Raw genomic sequence first — 17,608 nt, forward strand, 5'->3', positions numbered from 1 at the left:
GAATGTCCAAATCATAACTGCATGCTCAAAAACAGTCAGCTCCTCTCAAAGTTGCTTTAGTTGACCCTATAAATTTCTGATAACTGTCCATTGTATTGGCTTGATTATCTTTTATACTACTGTTCAAATTGTAGCTGAATATCCTGATGATCCTAGTGCCGGTGTTCCTGTGACCGTGGAAGAGTTAGAATCCCTGCTCTACAAACCTCAAGAGGGAGAGTGGGGAGAAAGATCACGAGATGAAGAATGTGAACGTATTATAAGGGGCATTGATGACCTTCTAACACTTGGTGGGTTCACTAATAGCATTTATTTTCTGGACTAGCTCTTTGATACTTGGAGTGGCTTATGCCAGTGTAATACCACTATTCAGTACTACTGGAAGTAACAGAAATGGATGTGCTATTTTATTAACAGAAATAGCAACCCCCTTTAATGCTCCTGTGGATCTTCGGACATATCCTGTCTATTGTATGGTGGTTTCCTATCTTACAGACCTCAGCACCATCAGAATGAGGCTGGTCAATAGGTTTTACAGGTATGTGTGTTTTCTCCACATAGAGATATAAAAGTGCTCACTACTATAAATAAATGTTTTTTAACAATGTTTGAATATTCAAAGTTTGCGTAACTAATTTTAAGGTTATGTTAATTGTAAGTAGAAGATGTTTCAAGAATCCGGTGATTCGGTCGGCCTTGTTGCTCAACAAGGGGCTTACACGCGGTGGGTCGTGCGAGGGCTGCTCTTGGATGTTGTTTCGAGAGTTGCCTAGTGCTTCACATTGTTAGTGTATGCTTAAACTGGACCTTCTGATGGGCAACATGACAGCTCAGTGACTATCGCTGTTTGCTATGCAGATACGTGGATTTGGGCCAGTGTCTACGGGAGTTTGCACGTTCTCCCCGTGATTGCTGGGTTTTCTCTGGGTGCTCCGGTTTCCTCCCACACCCCAAAAACGTGCTCTTAGGCTGATTGGTGTAACAAATTGTCCCTAAATTAGTCTTTTCTCAATCTTCCAATAGGCGCAGACAAAGGTCATAGGTATAGGAGGGCACTCACAATGTTAAAACGGTGGCGCGGGCTCATTGGGCTGAAGGGCCTGTTTCCTGTGCTGTGTTGTTCTTTGTTCTAGGAAGGTTTAAAGAATGGAAGTTTAAATATGGACATGTATTAAAGTAGAAATTATATACGTTTTTGTAACCTATCAGTTCTTAAAAATCCTTACACTGAGTTTGTTGACGTTCCTTGTTCAAAAATAAAGTATGTATGTTCTTATTAGTTGCAAAAATCATCTAATAGTTTAAAACAAAACTACAAACATTGTTAATGAATATTGCCGCCTTTTTTGATAGTGAATAAAAGATCATTAAACAAAACCTATGAGTAACAGTCATTAATATGTCATGTGAAGGTCTACTGCAGTAACATCAGAGACCAGTTTGCCAGACTTGCAATGGCCAGGAGCCAGCAATGTTGATTCTAGTGGCTATTATTGGCTACGAGTTTTGAAATATCTGGTATTGCTTGCTGCTTTGGCATGGTATAAACATGGCTACAGTTTTTTTTCTAATATGGCTTGAAGGGAAATAGCAATTTTATACCCATTCGTTATCTGAAATGTTCGTATTTCATGTATAACAAATGCTGTTTTTAAAGTTTTAAAGTTTATTTATTAGTGTCACAATTAAGCTTACAAAAAACACTGCAATGAAGTTACTGTGAAAATCCCCTAGTCGTCACACTCCAGTGTCAGTTTGGCACACTGAGGGAGAATTTAGCATGGCCAGTGCACCTTACCAGCACATCTTTCGGACCGTGGGAGGAAACTGGAGCACCTGGAGGTAACCCATTTAGACTCCATATGGACAGTGACTCAAGCCGGGAATCGAACCCGGATCCCTGGTGCTGTGAGCTAGCAGTGCTAACCACTGTGCCACCATGCTCAGTTAGATAATATGTATGAAAATTTACAGCCCAAAAATACTCCAGCATCCTTCTCTAGCCTGTGGAGTTAACTAATTGTCAGCTAGATTGTTATGGAGAAACAACAATGTGCCTGTGTGTTTGGCCTACAAGAGAAAATTCCTCAGGTTTCTGTGTCTGATTTGTATCTAGTGTGGATACCAAGTAAGGCCATAATTTGGTTCTTCAGTAATTTTGTGCCCAAGCATGAAAATACTGATGCTCACCTGAGCAATGATCATTTGGGTAAAGTATTGGCTCATGTGCATTTGAGCTGAATTATAGCTTTCAGGAAATGAGAAGAGAATATAACAGTGGAGAAGAATTGAATTCTATGTATATATTGCATTTTCTTTGGTGGGGGTTGGTGATCATGGAAGAAGAGGGACAAAGCTAAGATAAATAAAATTGTTGTCAAGGCCGCAAATGTTTGAGTACATCTAAACTTTTTGTTAACCTAGCAACTAAACAATTAACTGAAAAATGGAAATTAGAAGAATTAAATTGGAATCTGAATCTTGATTTGACATTTGTTGTTTGTCTTTCCAAGTAAATAAATATTGTCAGTCTTAGCCAGGTTGTTTGAGGGAAGAAGAGAAAAGGTAACTGTGCTGATTACATATTGCAGTGATTCAAAAATTCTTCCCAGCAGCTTTGCTGATGACTTGTTTTAATTACTTGGAGTTTGCTGTTAGCTGGACTAACTTTGGAGACTGATTTTTGCCATTTTTGTCCATTTGTTATCTGACCATAGTTTATAATTGACAAAACACTCAGCTATGAATTCCCCCAATTATAGTTACAGTTATGATTTTACTTACCATATTTAGATATGAGAATAGGAGAAAAGTTTTGTGCTCCATGCAATTTTTTTAGTCAAGAACAAACTGAGATGTTCTGTGATAAAATAATTAATGGCTACTATCAGTGGAAAATCTCCATTTCACATGAGCGAAATATTCAATGACTGCTGATTGTAGTTCTGTATTGGATTTACGTGTATTTAGAAATTACTTGAGAGGCTGACATTTTTGTAATCAATCTTTGTATCCTGCAAATAAATTGTGTTGCAGTACTGTTATACTGAGATTTTGAAATAGTAGTTTGTATGTCTTGTGCTATAACTTGCAGGAGGATCAGTGCACTTGTGTGGGAGGTGAGGTACATAGAGCATAATGCAAGAACTTTCAACGAACCAGACAGTCCTATTGTTACATCGGCTAGAAAAATCACTGACCTGCTTCTTAAGTTCATTGAGTGAGTAATCTCATTTTTATTCCCAAAAGGTTAAAGTTCAAGTTCTATCATAGCAAGTATGAAACTGAATTCAATAATGGAATAGTTCGCAAACTAGCCCAGATAATAATTCTGGAAGCAGCTAGATTGTTTGGGAAAGAGGATCAAAGGATGACTTCTTCCATTCTGATATGGAGTGATAGTTGATACGCCCAGTGCGCGAGCTGCAAGGCATATGTGTGCACACTAGCACAATCTATATACTACAGATCAATGACCAAGGTTGAAGTGATTTTGGTTTAGGATTGAACTGGCATAGAATGAGCAGTTTCCTGACTTCTGTAAATCATCCCCACACCTGTGGGAAGGTTGCTGGAGGTGAGGTGCAATGCAGGATTGCAGTGAGGAAGCTGAAGAAGAGGGTTGGTTCTTTTGCACAGTATTTTTTTGACCTCAGTTTCACTGAAATAGAGTCCATAGTCGCTCTGTTGGTGAGGATTGTGGCTTGCATGTCTTCAAGGAGTGGGCAGAGGATAGTGACAAATTTCCAAGGCAGCCAAATATAAGGTACTCCATAAGCCTGGTTGACAGCCAAGGGTTTTTGTGAGCTCTGATAGGATCATGTCATAGAATCATACAGCGCAGCAGAGGCCCTTCAAGTCTGTACCGACATATTAGAAACATCTGAACTCCTGCCTAATCCCATCTGCCAGCACTTGGCCCATAGCCATGAAGGTTATGATGTGCCAGTCGTCCAGATACTTTCTAATGGATGTGAGGCAACTCACCTCTACCACTCTCCCAGGCAGCATATTCCTGCCCGTCATCAACCTTTGGGTAAAAAAGTTTTTCCTCACATCCCTGAAACCTCCTGTTCCTCACCTTGAACCTCTGTCCCTCGTGATTTACCCTTCAAATAAGGGGAGCAGCTGCTCCTTATCCACCCTGCCCAAGCCCCTCATAACTTTAGACACGTTGATCAGGTCACGTACAGCAATTGGTGCTGCTCTTTACATTTTTCTTGGATTTTTCCCTGTAGGGAAGGAAATCTGCCACCCCACGTGACCTAGCCTACATGGGACTCCAGATGCCCTCTAATGGTCTAGCCATTCAGTTCCGGTTCAAAGACAGTTGGGATAAATACTGGCCCAGCTAATGACACTCTGATCCCATGAATCGGTTTTTTTTAGAATTGCCACACATTGAAGATCAAGTCTGTGGTGGTGCTTATGGGCAAAAATGCACTGGAAAGTGCTCATCAGTCCGTGGGAGGAGACAGTTGAGGATGATCCTTGCAATGATCTTTCCCTGTGGCAGACAAACAGGGAAGCTCTTTTGTTATTTTAGTTGGACGTCTCCCCTTTGAACATGTTCACTCCATCCTTGAGAACCGCTGGCATGCAGCCCCCTCCGGTTGAGGGAAATCTGGTTTTGTAGCAGTGCCAGAGGTGCATCCTTGAAATGTTTCATAATTTCAGCAGGGAATCCATCTGATCGACTGGCTTTGTTGTTTCATTTTAGCAAGCATTATTATCTCCACTATTGGGTGCCATGTCTTCAATTGCACAGGCCTCAAGCGCTAGAATTCTCTCCCTACACCTAGACACATTTGAAGTTTATTTATTAGTCACAAGTAAGGCTTACATTAACACTGCAATGAAGTTACTGTGAAATTCCCTTGTTGCCACATTCCGGCACCTAGCCAGCACATCTCCCAGACTGTGGGAGAAACCGGAGCACCCAGAAGAAACCCATTGATACGGGAGAACGTGCAAACTCTGCACGAACAGGGACCGAAGCTGGAACCGAACTTGGACCCCTGGTGCTATGAGACAGCAGTGCTAATCACTGCTGCCCCTATAAGTCAAACTTGGTATGAGTGTGAAGGTTTCCCTCCCTGAATCGCATTAGCAAACCAATAAATTTTTATGACAATCATTGGCATCTGCTTGACTGCATCTACATCATCCATACACGCAAGAGACCAAGGAAATGTCCACTTTACCTAAGCCATGACAGACACTGACTGCTGGCCTTATCTAACTAACTATCTCCATCAGCCTGACCCCCAAGCAATGGAGGCAACAGAAGCAATTACACAAGAAAATTAACACTGAAGACGTCAAAGATTCCACCAAGGCAGCTGTTCTCAGCATCTGCTAACCTCTGGCCCCCAGGATCTACAGTGTGTCTGTAGTGCCTGGTCAAGCTTAAAATCCATCTTCAAGGAGATCCAGTTGTAAAGGAGTTGGTGTCTTCCCATCTGCCACTCATCGTTTTACGTCCGTCATCATCAGTGGTTGACTATGCTAATTAACCACCCCTTATACGACAACTGATTGTGGAGTTGAGGAATAAAAAGGGAGAGATCACATTGCTAGGGGTGTACTATAGGCCACCCAACAGCCCGAGGTCGGTGGAGGAAGGCATTTGCAGGGGCATTTTGGACAGGTGCAGGAAGAATAGAGTGGTTGTAGTGGGTGACTTTAATCTTCCAGGAGTGAATTGGAGGGGGCCTAGAGCTGGGGGTACGGAGGGAGAGGAGTTTGTGAGATGTGTTTTGGAAGGGTCGCTAGAGCAGTATGTAACTAGCCCGACTAGGGGAGGGGCTATACTTGATTTAGTGTTGGGTAATGAGCCGGGGCAGGTGGGTGAGGTAGAGGTAGGCGAACATGTGGCTAACAGTGACTACAAGTCCGTCTACTTCAGGTTAAAAATGGAAAGGGACGAGTGCCGGCCGAACGGGAGTGTGCTGAACTGGGGAAAGGCGAGCTATAGCAGGATTAGGAGGGAGCTGCAGGACACTGATTGGGAGGGACTGTTAGCTGGAAAGTCCACGGTTGGCAAGTGGGAGGCTTTTAAGGGCAAAATGAAATGGTTGCAGGGGAGGTATGTTCCGGTTAAGCAGAAGGATGGGAAAGGTAGGATTAGAGAGCCATGGATTACAGGGGGTATTGAAGACTTGGTCAGGAAGAAGAGGGAGGCGTATGTTAGGTCGAAACGACTGGGTACAGAGAGTGCGCTGGAGGAATATAGAGAGAGTAGGAGGGAGCTAAAAAGGGGAATTAGAAGGGCAAAGAGAGGGCATGAAATGGCTTTGGCTGGTAGGATTAAGGAAAATCCAAAGGTATTTTATTCCTATATTAGAGGCAAGAGAGTAGTTAGAGGGAAAATTGGTCCTCTTAGGGACAAGAGTGGAGAGTTATGTATTGAGTCGGAGGGAATGGGGGAGCTCCTGAATGAATACTTTGCGTCGATATTCACGAAGGAGAGGGGTTCGGAATCATGCGGTCTCTTGAAGGGAGCTGAGGATCAGTTGCATGAGATATCTATTACGAGGGAGGAAGTGCTAGGGCTTTTAGGTAGCGTAAGGACGGATAAAGCTCCGGGGCCTGATGGTATTTATCCCAGGCTGCTTAGGGAGGTGAAAGATGAAATTGCTGGGCCTCTGGCGCAAATCTTTGTCTCTTCTTTGGACACAGGTGAGGTCCCAGAGGATTGGAGGGTAGCAAATGTGGTACCGCTGTTCAAAAAAGGTAGTAGGGACAACCCTGGAAATTATAGACCGGTGAGTTTGACATCGGTGGTAGGGAAATTAATGGAAAAAATACTTAGGGGTAGGATGTATGAGCATTTGGAGCGTTGCGATCTGATTAGGGATACGCAACATGGCTTTGTTAGAGGGAGGTCTTGCCTTACGAATCTGGTGGAATTCTTTGAGGAGGTGACAAAAACGGTTGACGATGGGAGAGCCGTTGATGTCATCTATATGGATTTCAGTAAGGCGTTTGACAAAGTCCCTCATGGTAGGCTGGTAGAAAAGGTTAAGGCGCATGGGATACGAGGCCAGGTAGCTAGGTGGATTGAGAACTGGCTGGGTAATAGGAGACATAGGGTAGTTGTGGAGGGGACCTTGTCGGGCTGGAGGCCAGTGACCAGTGGTGTGCCACAGGGCTCAGTACTGGGACCTCTCCTCTTTGTAGTATACATAAATGACTTGGAAGAGAGCGTAGGTGGTGTGATCAGCAAGTTTGCTGATGACACCAAGATGGCAGGGTTGGCGGGTACTGAACTGGATTGTCAGGTGATACAACAGGATATAGGTAGGTTGGTGCGTTGGGCAGATAGGTGGCAGATGGAATTTAATCCTGACAAATGTGAGGTGATGCATTTTGGAAGGAATAATGCAGAGAGGAGCTATGTGATAAAAGGTAGACAGATTAGGAGTATAGACATACAGAGGGACCTGGGAGTGCAGGTTCACAAATCCATGAAGGTTGCGTCACAAGTGGAGAAGGTTGTTAGGAAGGCTTATGGAATGTTAGCCTTTATAGGAAGGGGTATAGAGTATAAAAGCTGCCGTCTAATGCTTCAGTTGTACAGTACGTTGGTTAGACTGCATTTGGAGTACTGCGTCCAGTTCTGGTCACCTTACTACCGGAAGGATGTGGAGTCTCTGGAAAGGGTGCAGAGGAGGTTTACCAGGATGTTGCCTGGCATGGAGGGGCTGGGTTACGAGGAAAGGTTGGAGAAACTGGGACTATTCTCCTTGGAAAGACGGAGATTGAGGGGGGACATGATAGAGGTATATAAGATACTGAAGGGAATAGATAGAGTTAATAGTGAGAGACTGCTCCCTAGACTGGGTACAAACACGAGAGGTCATGATTTAAGGGTGAGGGGGGAGAGGTATAATTTGGAAGCGAGAGGAAGGTTCTTTACGCAGAGAGTTGTGGGGGTATGGAACGCGCTACCGAGTAGGGTGGTGGAGGCAGGAACGTTGGACTCGTTTAAGGTTCAGTTAGATAGACACATGAGTGAAACGAGGATGGAGGGTTATGGTAGGGGCTATTAAATAAGGTTAGAACCTCGGGAGACACCAGAAAAGCAGGCTTGTAAGATTAACGTTTTTGTCTTTTTATTCCGCAGGTGGAGGTCCACCTCGTGTCAAACGAGGGGCATGCACACGGTGGGTCGTGCGTGGGCTGCTCTTGGAAGTTCCGGGAGTGGCCTAGCACTTCGTGTCGGTGTGTGTGCTTGATCCTGGACCGGTAGACGGGCGCCGCAACAGCTCAGTGACTAGCACTGCTAGCTGTGCAGATACATGGATTTGGGCCTGTGTCTGTGGGAGTTTGCACATTCTCCCTGTGGTTGCGTGGGTTTCCTCCGGGCGCTCCGGTTTCCTCCCACACCCCAAAGATGTGCTCTTAGGCTGATTGGTTTTACCAAATTGACACTATTCTCCCCTGAATCTGGCTAAGTTAGGGGTTCCATTCGTAGATATGCAGGGTAGAATAGGTGTAGGGTGATGCGGCGGCGCGGGCTCATTGGGCCGAAGGGCCTGTTTCCCGTGCTGGGTTGTTCTTTGTTCTTTGACATGTAGTCAAGGTTCATTGGAGTCAGTACTGTTCCTTTTTTAAAACATGGGCGAAAACATATTTTTCTAGTGGCAGCGCATCTGCGAACCTTACCACACCTCAAAGTGAGAGTCCTTCAGTTGTCCAAAAACCCATGACATGCAAATGCATGTCAGATGACTAAGACTTAGAATCATAGAATCCCTACAGTGCAGAAGAGGCCATCTGGCCCATCGAGTCTGCACCGACCACAATTCCACCCAGGCCCTACCCCCAAATCCCTACACATTTACCCACTAATCCCTTTAACCTAAGCATCTGAGGACACTAAGGGCAATTTTAGCATGGCCAATCAATCTAATCCACATGTCTTTGGACTGTGGGAGGAAACTGGAGCACCCGTAGGAAGCCCACGCAGACATGAGGAGAATGTGCAAACTCCACACAGACAGTGACCCAAGCCTGGAATCAACTTGTTCCAAGCCTTCAAAATGGTGGTAGAGCCAGCACGGGAAATCCGACAACCTGTGCAAACTAATGACATGCGCGACTTCCAGCACTGTCAACGTAATCTGTGACTCAAGCACTCAAGGGCCTAAGCCACTGAGTACCATGCATGGAGGGGAGTTCAGTGTCAAGGATGTGGTCAGTGATCACTGGAAAGAACATCTCGAAGAGCTCCTCAACCGCGCCTTTAAAGGGAATTTTCCTATGATGTCCGCCACGGGAATCGTAGCAGATGGGGGTGGGTGCGGGCCAGTGATCAAGGTCCGTTCACCTCAGGTGGGATTTTCTGGTTTTGGGATGAGTGTAGCTGGAAAGTCCCACCTTTTGTCTTCGACTTGAACTCCCTCAACTCCTGATTCATCAATAGAAATGAAAACAGAAAATACTGGGAAAATTGCGTAGCATCTGGCAGCATCTATTTTTTTTGGGCAGGAGGAAGGTTTGAGGTGGTGTTCCCCAGGGGGTTGGTATTTTGACCCTGGCTTTTCCTGTTGCAATATAAACGCAAGTTTGTTTTTAATGTATCTTTAATGTAGTAAGTTGATCAATGATGAAACAAAGAAAATTGGGTGTCCGAATTGGAGGAGCATAGATATATCTGTGGGTTGTGGCTATGGAATAACTGTGTATGTTATCAACACAACACATGGTGGCAAGCTTTCCTCAATGTTCGACTAAGCCAAGTTTGCACAACAAATTCTGTACTGTACACTTCTGCTTCTCAGCGTAGTACACTATTGATCAGAAAGAGAGGTTATTGATAATTTAAAGATTAACATGTTACTTTTCAAAGGTACAGCATTTTTGTATGTAGAAATAAATTGTATTTATTTCCAGGAATAAAGACTGTGTTGACATTCTTGAGATTTGGAATACCATGGAGAACTGTTTACTGGACTCTCAAGAAGAGGATGAGGTACTAAGCAAAAGGCTTACCATTAAATGGTGATAGTATTAGCTGAACTGATTTGGTTTATTCTGTAAACATGGAATTTTACAATTGTGTTTCTTTGAATAAATTACTGTACTTCAACTCAAATGTCGTCTGATTTTAGGAAGATGATGAGGCAGTGAATGCTGTTGCTGGAACATCTACTGCTAGAAGAGTGAGTAATATAAATGTACCATTAGCAAAAATATTGTTTGGTTATTGGTCTAGCTCTAGTTTTGGTTCACAGGGCTTCCACAATGGGTACTCATTCATATTCCCACTTCAACATTTTGCAGTCTTTCCCCTGTGGAACTTGCTGCCTTTTGTGTAGGAAAGGAATTCTGGAGCTTGAGGCCCAGGCATGTGAAGCACTGCCACCTGTGATGAAATTAGAAAAATTGGGGGATGTGAACTAGAGGGTCACAAATATCTGAGGGTTGTAGACAAGGAATAACTGTGTATATTATAAACTCAGCAACAGAGCTTTCTACAATACTCAACTAAGGCAAGTTGGCACAGTGCTCTGAAATAACATTATTCTATTTTATTTTTGGACACAATCAGGAGAATGCAATGGTTGATGGTTGGCTTTGCATATAACCCATATTGCTAAATGTCAAAAGTTAACTATGAGCGAAATGGGAAAAAGGGAAGTGCAGCTTGCAACAAAAAATGTGCATTTTATATCAGTCCTAATTTTTTTTTAGCAGTTCTCTTGACTCTTTTAAACTTAAGGAAGACAATTCTCATGCTCCCAGTATTTATGATATTGAAGTGACTTTGCCAGTTGTTAAATAAAACAGACAGGTGACTAATTTGTGGTTCAATAACTAAAGTCCTTGATTCCTGAGCCCTAATGAGCTCCCATAAATGAAGGATTTTTATTTCCTAAACTTCTGAAATGTTTTGCTGTTTCCAAGCGATAAAAATTGAATGTTTTGGTAATGACTCTATTGAGATTGTTGAATGATCTAACAAGGTCATAGCTTTCTTTATAAATGCTGTCAGTTCTGTATTCATTTAATATATTATATTCCTTAAGTTATGGTCTGAACATTTGTGTTTAAACATGGAATTCTGGTACAACACATTGCCATATTGATTATTTGTGTATTTGGTATTGCTATTAGTGACTTGTAATGCTTGTTTTTGCAATACAAGCCTATTGATTATTTTGTTCTATTCTACTTTCTTCCTGTGAAGAACCATGTAAGGCACCAATTGGGACGGAACCCAAGCTTTGATGTCAGCCTATGGAAAACTCAGTGTAGAGAACTGTTGGAGATCCTGTTTCAGTGTGAAGATTCTGAACCTTTCAGGCAGCCTGTGGACCTTACTGAATACCCAGTAAGTTACTTAAGACTATTTTCTTTCTTGAGATAAATTGAGTCAAGAAAACATTGTTTTAGTGTATATTCAGGTATCGCCAGTGGTTAGCACTGATGCCTCGCAGCGCCAGGGGCCAGGTTCAATTCCTGCCTTGGGTGACCGTCTATGTGGAGTTTGCACATTCTTCCCCTGCCTGCATGGGTTTCCTCTGGGTGCTTAGGTTTCCTCCCACAGTCCAAAGATGTGCAGGTTAGAAGAATTAATGGGGTCAGTGCGTGGGTTTAAGGGGATCGGGTGGGGTGTGGGCATGGTTAAGATACTCTTTTGGAGGGTCAGTGCGGACGCGATGGGACAAATGACTTCTTTCTGCAGTGTAGGGATTCTATGATCTAGCAATAAGAAAATAGCACAAATGGTAAGAGTAACCACCACACAGTCCTTGTGGAGACAAAGTCCTGCATTTACGTTGAGAATAACCTCCATCATATTGTGTGGCACTATCACCGTGCTAAATGGAATAGTCTTCGAACTGATCTAGCAACTCAAGCCTGGGCACCCATGGGGCGCTGTAGGCCATCAGTAGCAGTGGAATTGTACTCCACAATCTGCAACCTCATGGCCTGGCATATCCCCACTCAATCATTACCATCAAACTAAGGGATCAACCCTGGTTCAATAGAGCATGATGTGGGTATGCCGGCGTTGGACTGGCGTAAACACAGTAAAAAGTCTGAACACCAGGTTTTAGTCCAACCGATTTATTTGATAATAGACTCACAAGCTTTCGGGGTTAGCCCCTTCGTCAGGTGAATGGAGAGTTCTGGCCTCAGACAGAGCATATAAAGCACAGACAGTTTAGAGATTACTGATTAGAATGCGAATCCTTACACCTAACCTAACCTTACTTCAGGTCTTGAACAGCAGGTTAGGTGTAAGGATTCGCATTCTAATCAGTAATCTCTAAACTGTTGGTGCTTTATATGCTCTGTCTGAGGCCAGAACTCTCCATTCACCTGACGAAGGGGCTAACCCCGAAAGCTTGAGTCTATTATCAAATAAATCGGTTGGACTAAAACCTGGTGTTGTCAAGACTTTTTTCAATAGAGCATGTCAGGAGCAGCATTAGACATACCTAAAAAAATGAGGTGTCAACCTGCTGAAGTTACTAAACAGACTACCTGAAAGAAATGGCGGAGGTGATAGTGGATGCCTTGGTGGTTATTTTCCAGACGTCGCTGGATTCCGGGGAAGTGCCGGATGATTGGAAAACGGCTAATGTTACGCCGTTGTTTAAGAAGGGTGGCAGGCAAAAGGCAGGGAATTATAGGCCAGTTAGTTTAACGTCTGTGGTAGGTAAAATGTTAGAATCTGTCATTAAGGAGGAAATTGCGAGGCATCTTGAAGGGAATTGCTTGATAGAGCAGACGCAGCACGGTTTCATTAAAGGGAAGTCGTGTCTGACAAATTTACTGGAGTTCTATGAGGATGTGTCTAGGGCGGTGGATAGAGGAGAGCCGGTGGATGTGGTCTTTCTAGATTTTCAGAAGGCGTTTGACAAAGTACCTCACAAGAGGTTATTGCAGAAGGTCGAGGGACATGGAGTTGGGGGTAGGGTGTTAGCGTGGATAGAGGATTGGTTGTCAAATAGGAGGCAGAGTGTGGGGGTCAATGGGTGCTATTCGGATTGGCGGATGGTGACTAGTGGAGTGCCCCAGGGGTCGGTGCTGGGGCCTCAGCTTTTTACCATTTATATACATGATCTGGAGGAGGGAACCGAGTGTAGAGTGTCGAAATTTGCTGATGACACCAAGATTGGTGGAACGGCAAATTGTGCGGAGGGTGTGGAGAGTCTGCAGAAGGATCTAGATAGGCTGGGCGAATGGGCTAGGAAATGGCAAATGGAATTTAATGTTGGCAAGTGTGAGGTGGTCCACTTTGGTAGGAAGGACTATTACTTACGGGGCGAAAAACTGCAGCAGGCGACGGTGCAGAGGGACCTCGGGGTCCTTGTGCATGAGTCGCAAAAACCCAGCTTGCAGGTGCAGCAGGTGGTCAGGAAGGCGAATGGGATGCTGGCCTTCATAGTGAGGGGGATTGAATATAAAAGTAGGGAGGTCTTGCTGCAGCTGTATAGGGCATTGGTGAGGCTGCAGCTGGAGTACTGTGTGCAGTTTTGGGCGCCGCACCTGTGCAAAGATATTTTGGCCTTGGAGGGAGTGCAGAGGAGGTTTACTAGGCTGATACCGGAGTTGAGGGGGTTGAGCTATGAGGAGAGGCTGAATAAACTGGGCTTGTACTCGTTAGAGTTTAGAAGAATGAGGGGAGATCTCATTGAGACGTATAAGATGATGAATGGGATGGATAGGATAGAGGTGGAGAGACTCTTCCTGCTCAAAAAAGACAGTAGGACTAGGGGGCACAGCCTCAAGATAAAAGGGGGGCGGTTTAGAACGGAGTTGAGGAGGAACTTCTTCACTCAAAGGGTGGTGAATCTCTGGAATTCTCTGCCCGTTGAAGTGGTGGAGGCTGCCTCGCTAAATATTTTTAAGAAGCGGGTTGATGGGTTTTTGATAAAAGAGGGGATTAAGGGTTATGGGGAGAGGGCGGGAATGTGGAACTGAGCCACGACAGATCAGCCATGATCTTATTGAATGGCGGGGCAGGCTCGAAGGGCTAGATGGCCTACTCCTGCTCCTATTTCTTGTGTTCTTATGTTCAAATGGCAAAAACAGCCATTTTGATCCCTAAAACAGTAATCCCACAACCAACGATCAGATCTAAGCTCTGCAGTCCTTCCACATCCTATCGAGAATGGTGGTGGACAATTAAACACTGGGGGAGGAGGCTCCACAAATATCCTCATCCTCAATGTGGAAGAACCCAGCACATCAGTGCAAAAAGTAAGGCTGAAGTATTCGCAGCAACCTTCAGCTAGAAGTGCTGAGTGGATGATCCATTTCGGCCTCTTCCAGTGGTCCCCAGCATCTCAGAATCTAGTCTCCAGTCAATTTGATTCACTCCATGTGATATCAAAAAATGGTTGGAGGCACTGGATACTGCAAAGGCAATGGGCCCTGATAACATTCCGGCAATAGTACTGAAGCCTTTACTTGAGAACTTGCTGCTCCCCTAGCCAAGCTCTTCCAGAACAGTTACAACTCTGGCATCTACCCAACAATGTGGAAAATTGCTCAGGTATGCCCTGTACACAAAAAACAGGAGAAATCTAACCTGGCCAGTTACCGCTCAATCAGTGTACACTTGATTATCAGTAAAATGATGGAAGGGTCATCGACAGTGCTATCAAGCAGCACCTGCTCAGTGACACTCTGTTTGGGTTTTGCCAGGGTCACTCAGCTCTTGACCTCATTACAGCCTTGGTTCAAACATGGATAAAAGAGCTGAATTCCAGAGGTGAGGTGGGAGTGACAGCCCTTGACATCAAGGCCGCATTAGACCAAGTGTGGCATGAAGGAGCCCTGACAAAACTGGAATCAATGCGTAACAGGGGGCAAACTCTCTGCTGGTTGGAGTCATATCTAATACATAGGAAGATGGTTGTGGTTGTGAAGGGTTAGTCATCTCAGTTCCATAACATGTCTGTAGGATTCCCTCAGGGTAGTGTCCTAGGCCCAACAATCTTCAGCTGCTTCATCGATGACCTTCCCACTGTCATAAGGTCAGAAGTGGGGATGTTCATTGTGCAATGTTCAGCATCATTCGCAATTCCTCAGATACTGAAACAGTCCATGTTCAAATGCAACAAGGTCTGGACAATATCCAGGTTTGGGCTGACAAGTGGCAAATAACATTGCCTGGCATTTGTGTGGCACAATGTCCACCACTGATAAGAGACACTGACCCACCGCTCCATAACATTCAATGATGTAGCCATCACTGAATTCCCCACTACCAAATTCCTTGGGGTTGTTATTTGACCAGAAACTCAAGTGGACTCACCACGTAAACACAGTGGCTACAAGAACATGTCAGAGGCTCGGAATATTGCGGTGAGTAACTCACTCAACTCCCCAGACCCTGTCTGCTATGTACAAGATGTTAGTCATGAGTGTGATGGAATGCTCCCCACTTGCCTGGATGGGTGCAGCTCCAACAACACTCCAGAAGCTTGACACCATCCAGGACAAAGCAGCCTGCTTGATTGGCACCACATCTACAAACATTCAATCCCTCCACCACTGATGCTCAGTAACGGCAGTGTGTACTATCAACAAGATGCACTGCAGCAATTCACTAAAGATCCTTAGACAGCACCTTCCAAACACAACCACTTCCATTTGGAAGGACAAGGGCAGCTGATAAATGGGAACATCACCACCTGCAAGTTCCCCTCCAAGCCACTCACCATCCTGACTTGATGAATTGCCATCCCGAATTCACCATCCTGAATTGCCAGCATTGGACTGGGGTAGGCACAATAAGTAGTCTCACAACACCAGATTAATGTCCAACAAGGTTTACTTGGTAGCACAAGCTTCCAGAGCGCTGCTCCATCAGGTGAGGACAAGGGAGCGGCACTCCGAAAGATGAATATGCAGTATATTATTACCTTTCCTAATGAGGGTAACAAAGGTAAAATAAAAGGAAAGAAAAAAACTGATTTTTAAGAAAAAGGAAATGTGGTAGTGTTCCTCACCTGAAAGATTTTTTAAAAGCAATAAATATGCATTTTCTCTTGAGAATTTTTTTTTACTTGAAGTTCACACTTTAAAGTATTTCTAAATAAAACTTATTTTGCATTTAACTTTCATTCAGTAAGGTTTGATTTGAAAAGTTTTAATATATTTTAAGCATCGATTTTAGGAGCACTACAATTTAGATTTTTTTTGCTGCGCATTGCTACTGCATTGATATGCTAAGAATTTTGCAGATCAGCCAGACATGTTATTGCACAATACATTAAATTACTGAAGCACAGTTCTGTAAACAGCATATATTTTTGTTTTTAATTTTTTTGAAGAATTAGAATTTTTAAGTAAAGTTTTCATCAGGATTCTTGCTGGTCGTAGTAAATCTGGGAATAATGTCATGGAATTTTATAAAGATTAGGGTGAGACTTTTCTGGCTTTGTGGGGAGGGGTGGATTTCCAATGTTTTTAGACGTCGACTTCCCCCTCTAATCGTTTGCATTGGAAATCCAAAATTTAGTGCATGAGGTAAATAGAATTGTGACCCAATAAGCACCTTTCATGAACACAGATATTCTACAAAACAAGATAAAAGTTTAAAGCTTATTTATTGGTCACAAGTAGGCATAACACTGCACTGAATTTACTGTGAGAATCCCCTAGTCACCACACTCTGGCATCTATTCGGGTACATTGAGGGAGAATTTAGCATGGCCAGCGCACCTAACCAGCATGTCTTTCGGAGTGTGGGAGGAAACCGGGACACCCTGAAGAAACTCACGCAGATACTGGGATAACGTGCAAAGTTTGCACAGACAGTGACCCAAGCCAGGAATCTCACCTGTGTCCCTGGCACCGAGGCAGCAGTGCTAACCATTGTGCCACCATGCTGCCCAAAATAGTCAATTTGAAGTTATTGGATAACTGGCATACAATGCAACGTTCCAATGCTCATGTAAAGCTGTAAATAGCAGAATTCATAATGCATTTGAAAGAAAAAAAAATGGGCATAAATATTTCACTGTGGTTATGCAAAAATCTCCTAAAGGGACAAGAACTCTGTTTCATGGAAAGAGTGCATATTAGGTTTTCAGCAAAGTGAATTTTTTTGAGCATTTCATGCTGGTTTCATCACTTACTTTTGATAATGTTTTGTCATATCTAGGATTACAGGAATATTATACACACTCCAATGGACTTGGCAACTATAAAAGAAGCATTAGAAATGGAAAATTATGAAAGCCCTATAGAACTTTGTAAAGATGTACGATTAATCTTCAGCAATGCTAAAGCTTATTCCCCAAATAAAAAGTCAAAGGTAATCTAAATATTGCACTTTGCGAGTGTAATCATTTATGTGGAAAAATTTTCATTCTTTTTCGGATGCATATGTTTTTTGAAGTCAGTGGAAATAAAAATAGGGACCTGTAGAATGGGCTGCAAGTTCATCACTATATTATTCCATAACACAGTCAACAAGATTTCTCTCAGTATTGCCATAGCATCGCTGCTACTTTACTCCTTGATGTTAAATGTCATAGAGCATATGTGCTGCCAAAGTAACCTTGGTGAGTTGCTACTGAACAATCAAAAAAAACACACAATCAGGAAGTTCCCAGCATATTTCTGACATAAG

At 43.6% G+C, this 17,608-nt stretch overlaps 1 protein-coding gene across 2 annotated transcripts in view; it reads left to right on the forward strand.

Moving 5' to 3' along the window:
* LOC145353201 (bromodomain and WD repeat-containing protein 1-like) overlaps positions 1–17,608 on the forward strand; it is a 105,765-nt gene that overhangs the window by 71,071 nt on the left and 17,086 nt on the right. For both annotated transcript variants that reach the window (XM_080203712.1, XM_080203713.1), the window contains exons 30-36: positions 135–290; positions 418–538; positions 3,095–3,220; positions 9,901–9,979; positions 10,119–10,169; positions 11,198–11,341; positions 17,138–17,290. In XM_080203712.1, coding sequence (XP_080059838.1) covers positions 135–290; positions 418–538; positions 3,095–3,220; positions 9,901–9,979; positions 10,119–10,169; positions 11,198–11,341; positions 17,138–17,290 — 830 coding nt within the window. The remainder of the gene's footprint in view (positions 1–134; positions 291–417; positions 539–3,094; positions 3,221–9,900; positions 9,980–10,118; positions 10,170–11,197; positions 11,342–17,137; positions 17,291–17,608) is intronic.

This window comes from Carcharhinus amblyrhynchos, chromosome 15, assembly GCF_965287045.1.
Source record: "Carcharhinus amblyrhynchos chromosome 15, sCarAmb.v2.hapA, whole genome shotgun sequence".
In the NCBI taxonomy this organism is placed as follows: Eukaryota; Metazoa; Chordata; class Chondrichthyes; order Carcharhiniformes; family Carcharhinidae; genus Carcharhinus; species Carcharhinus amblyrhynchos.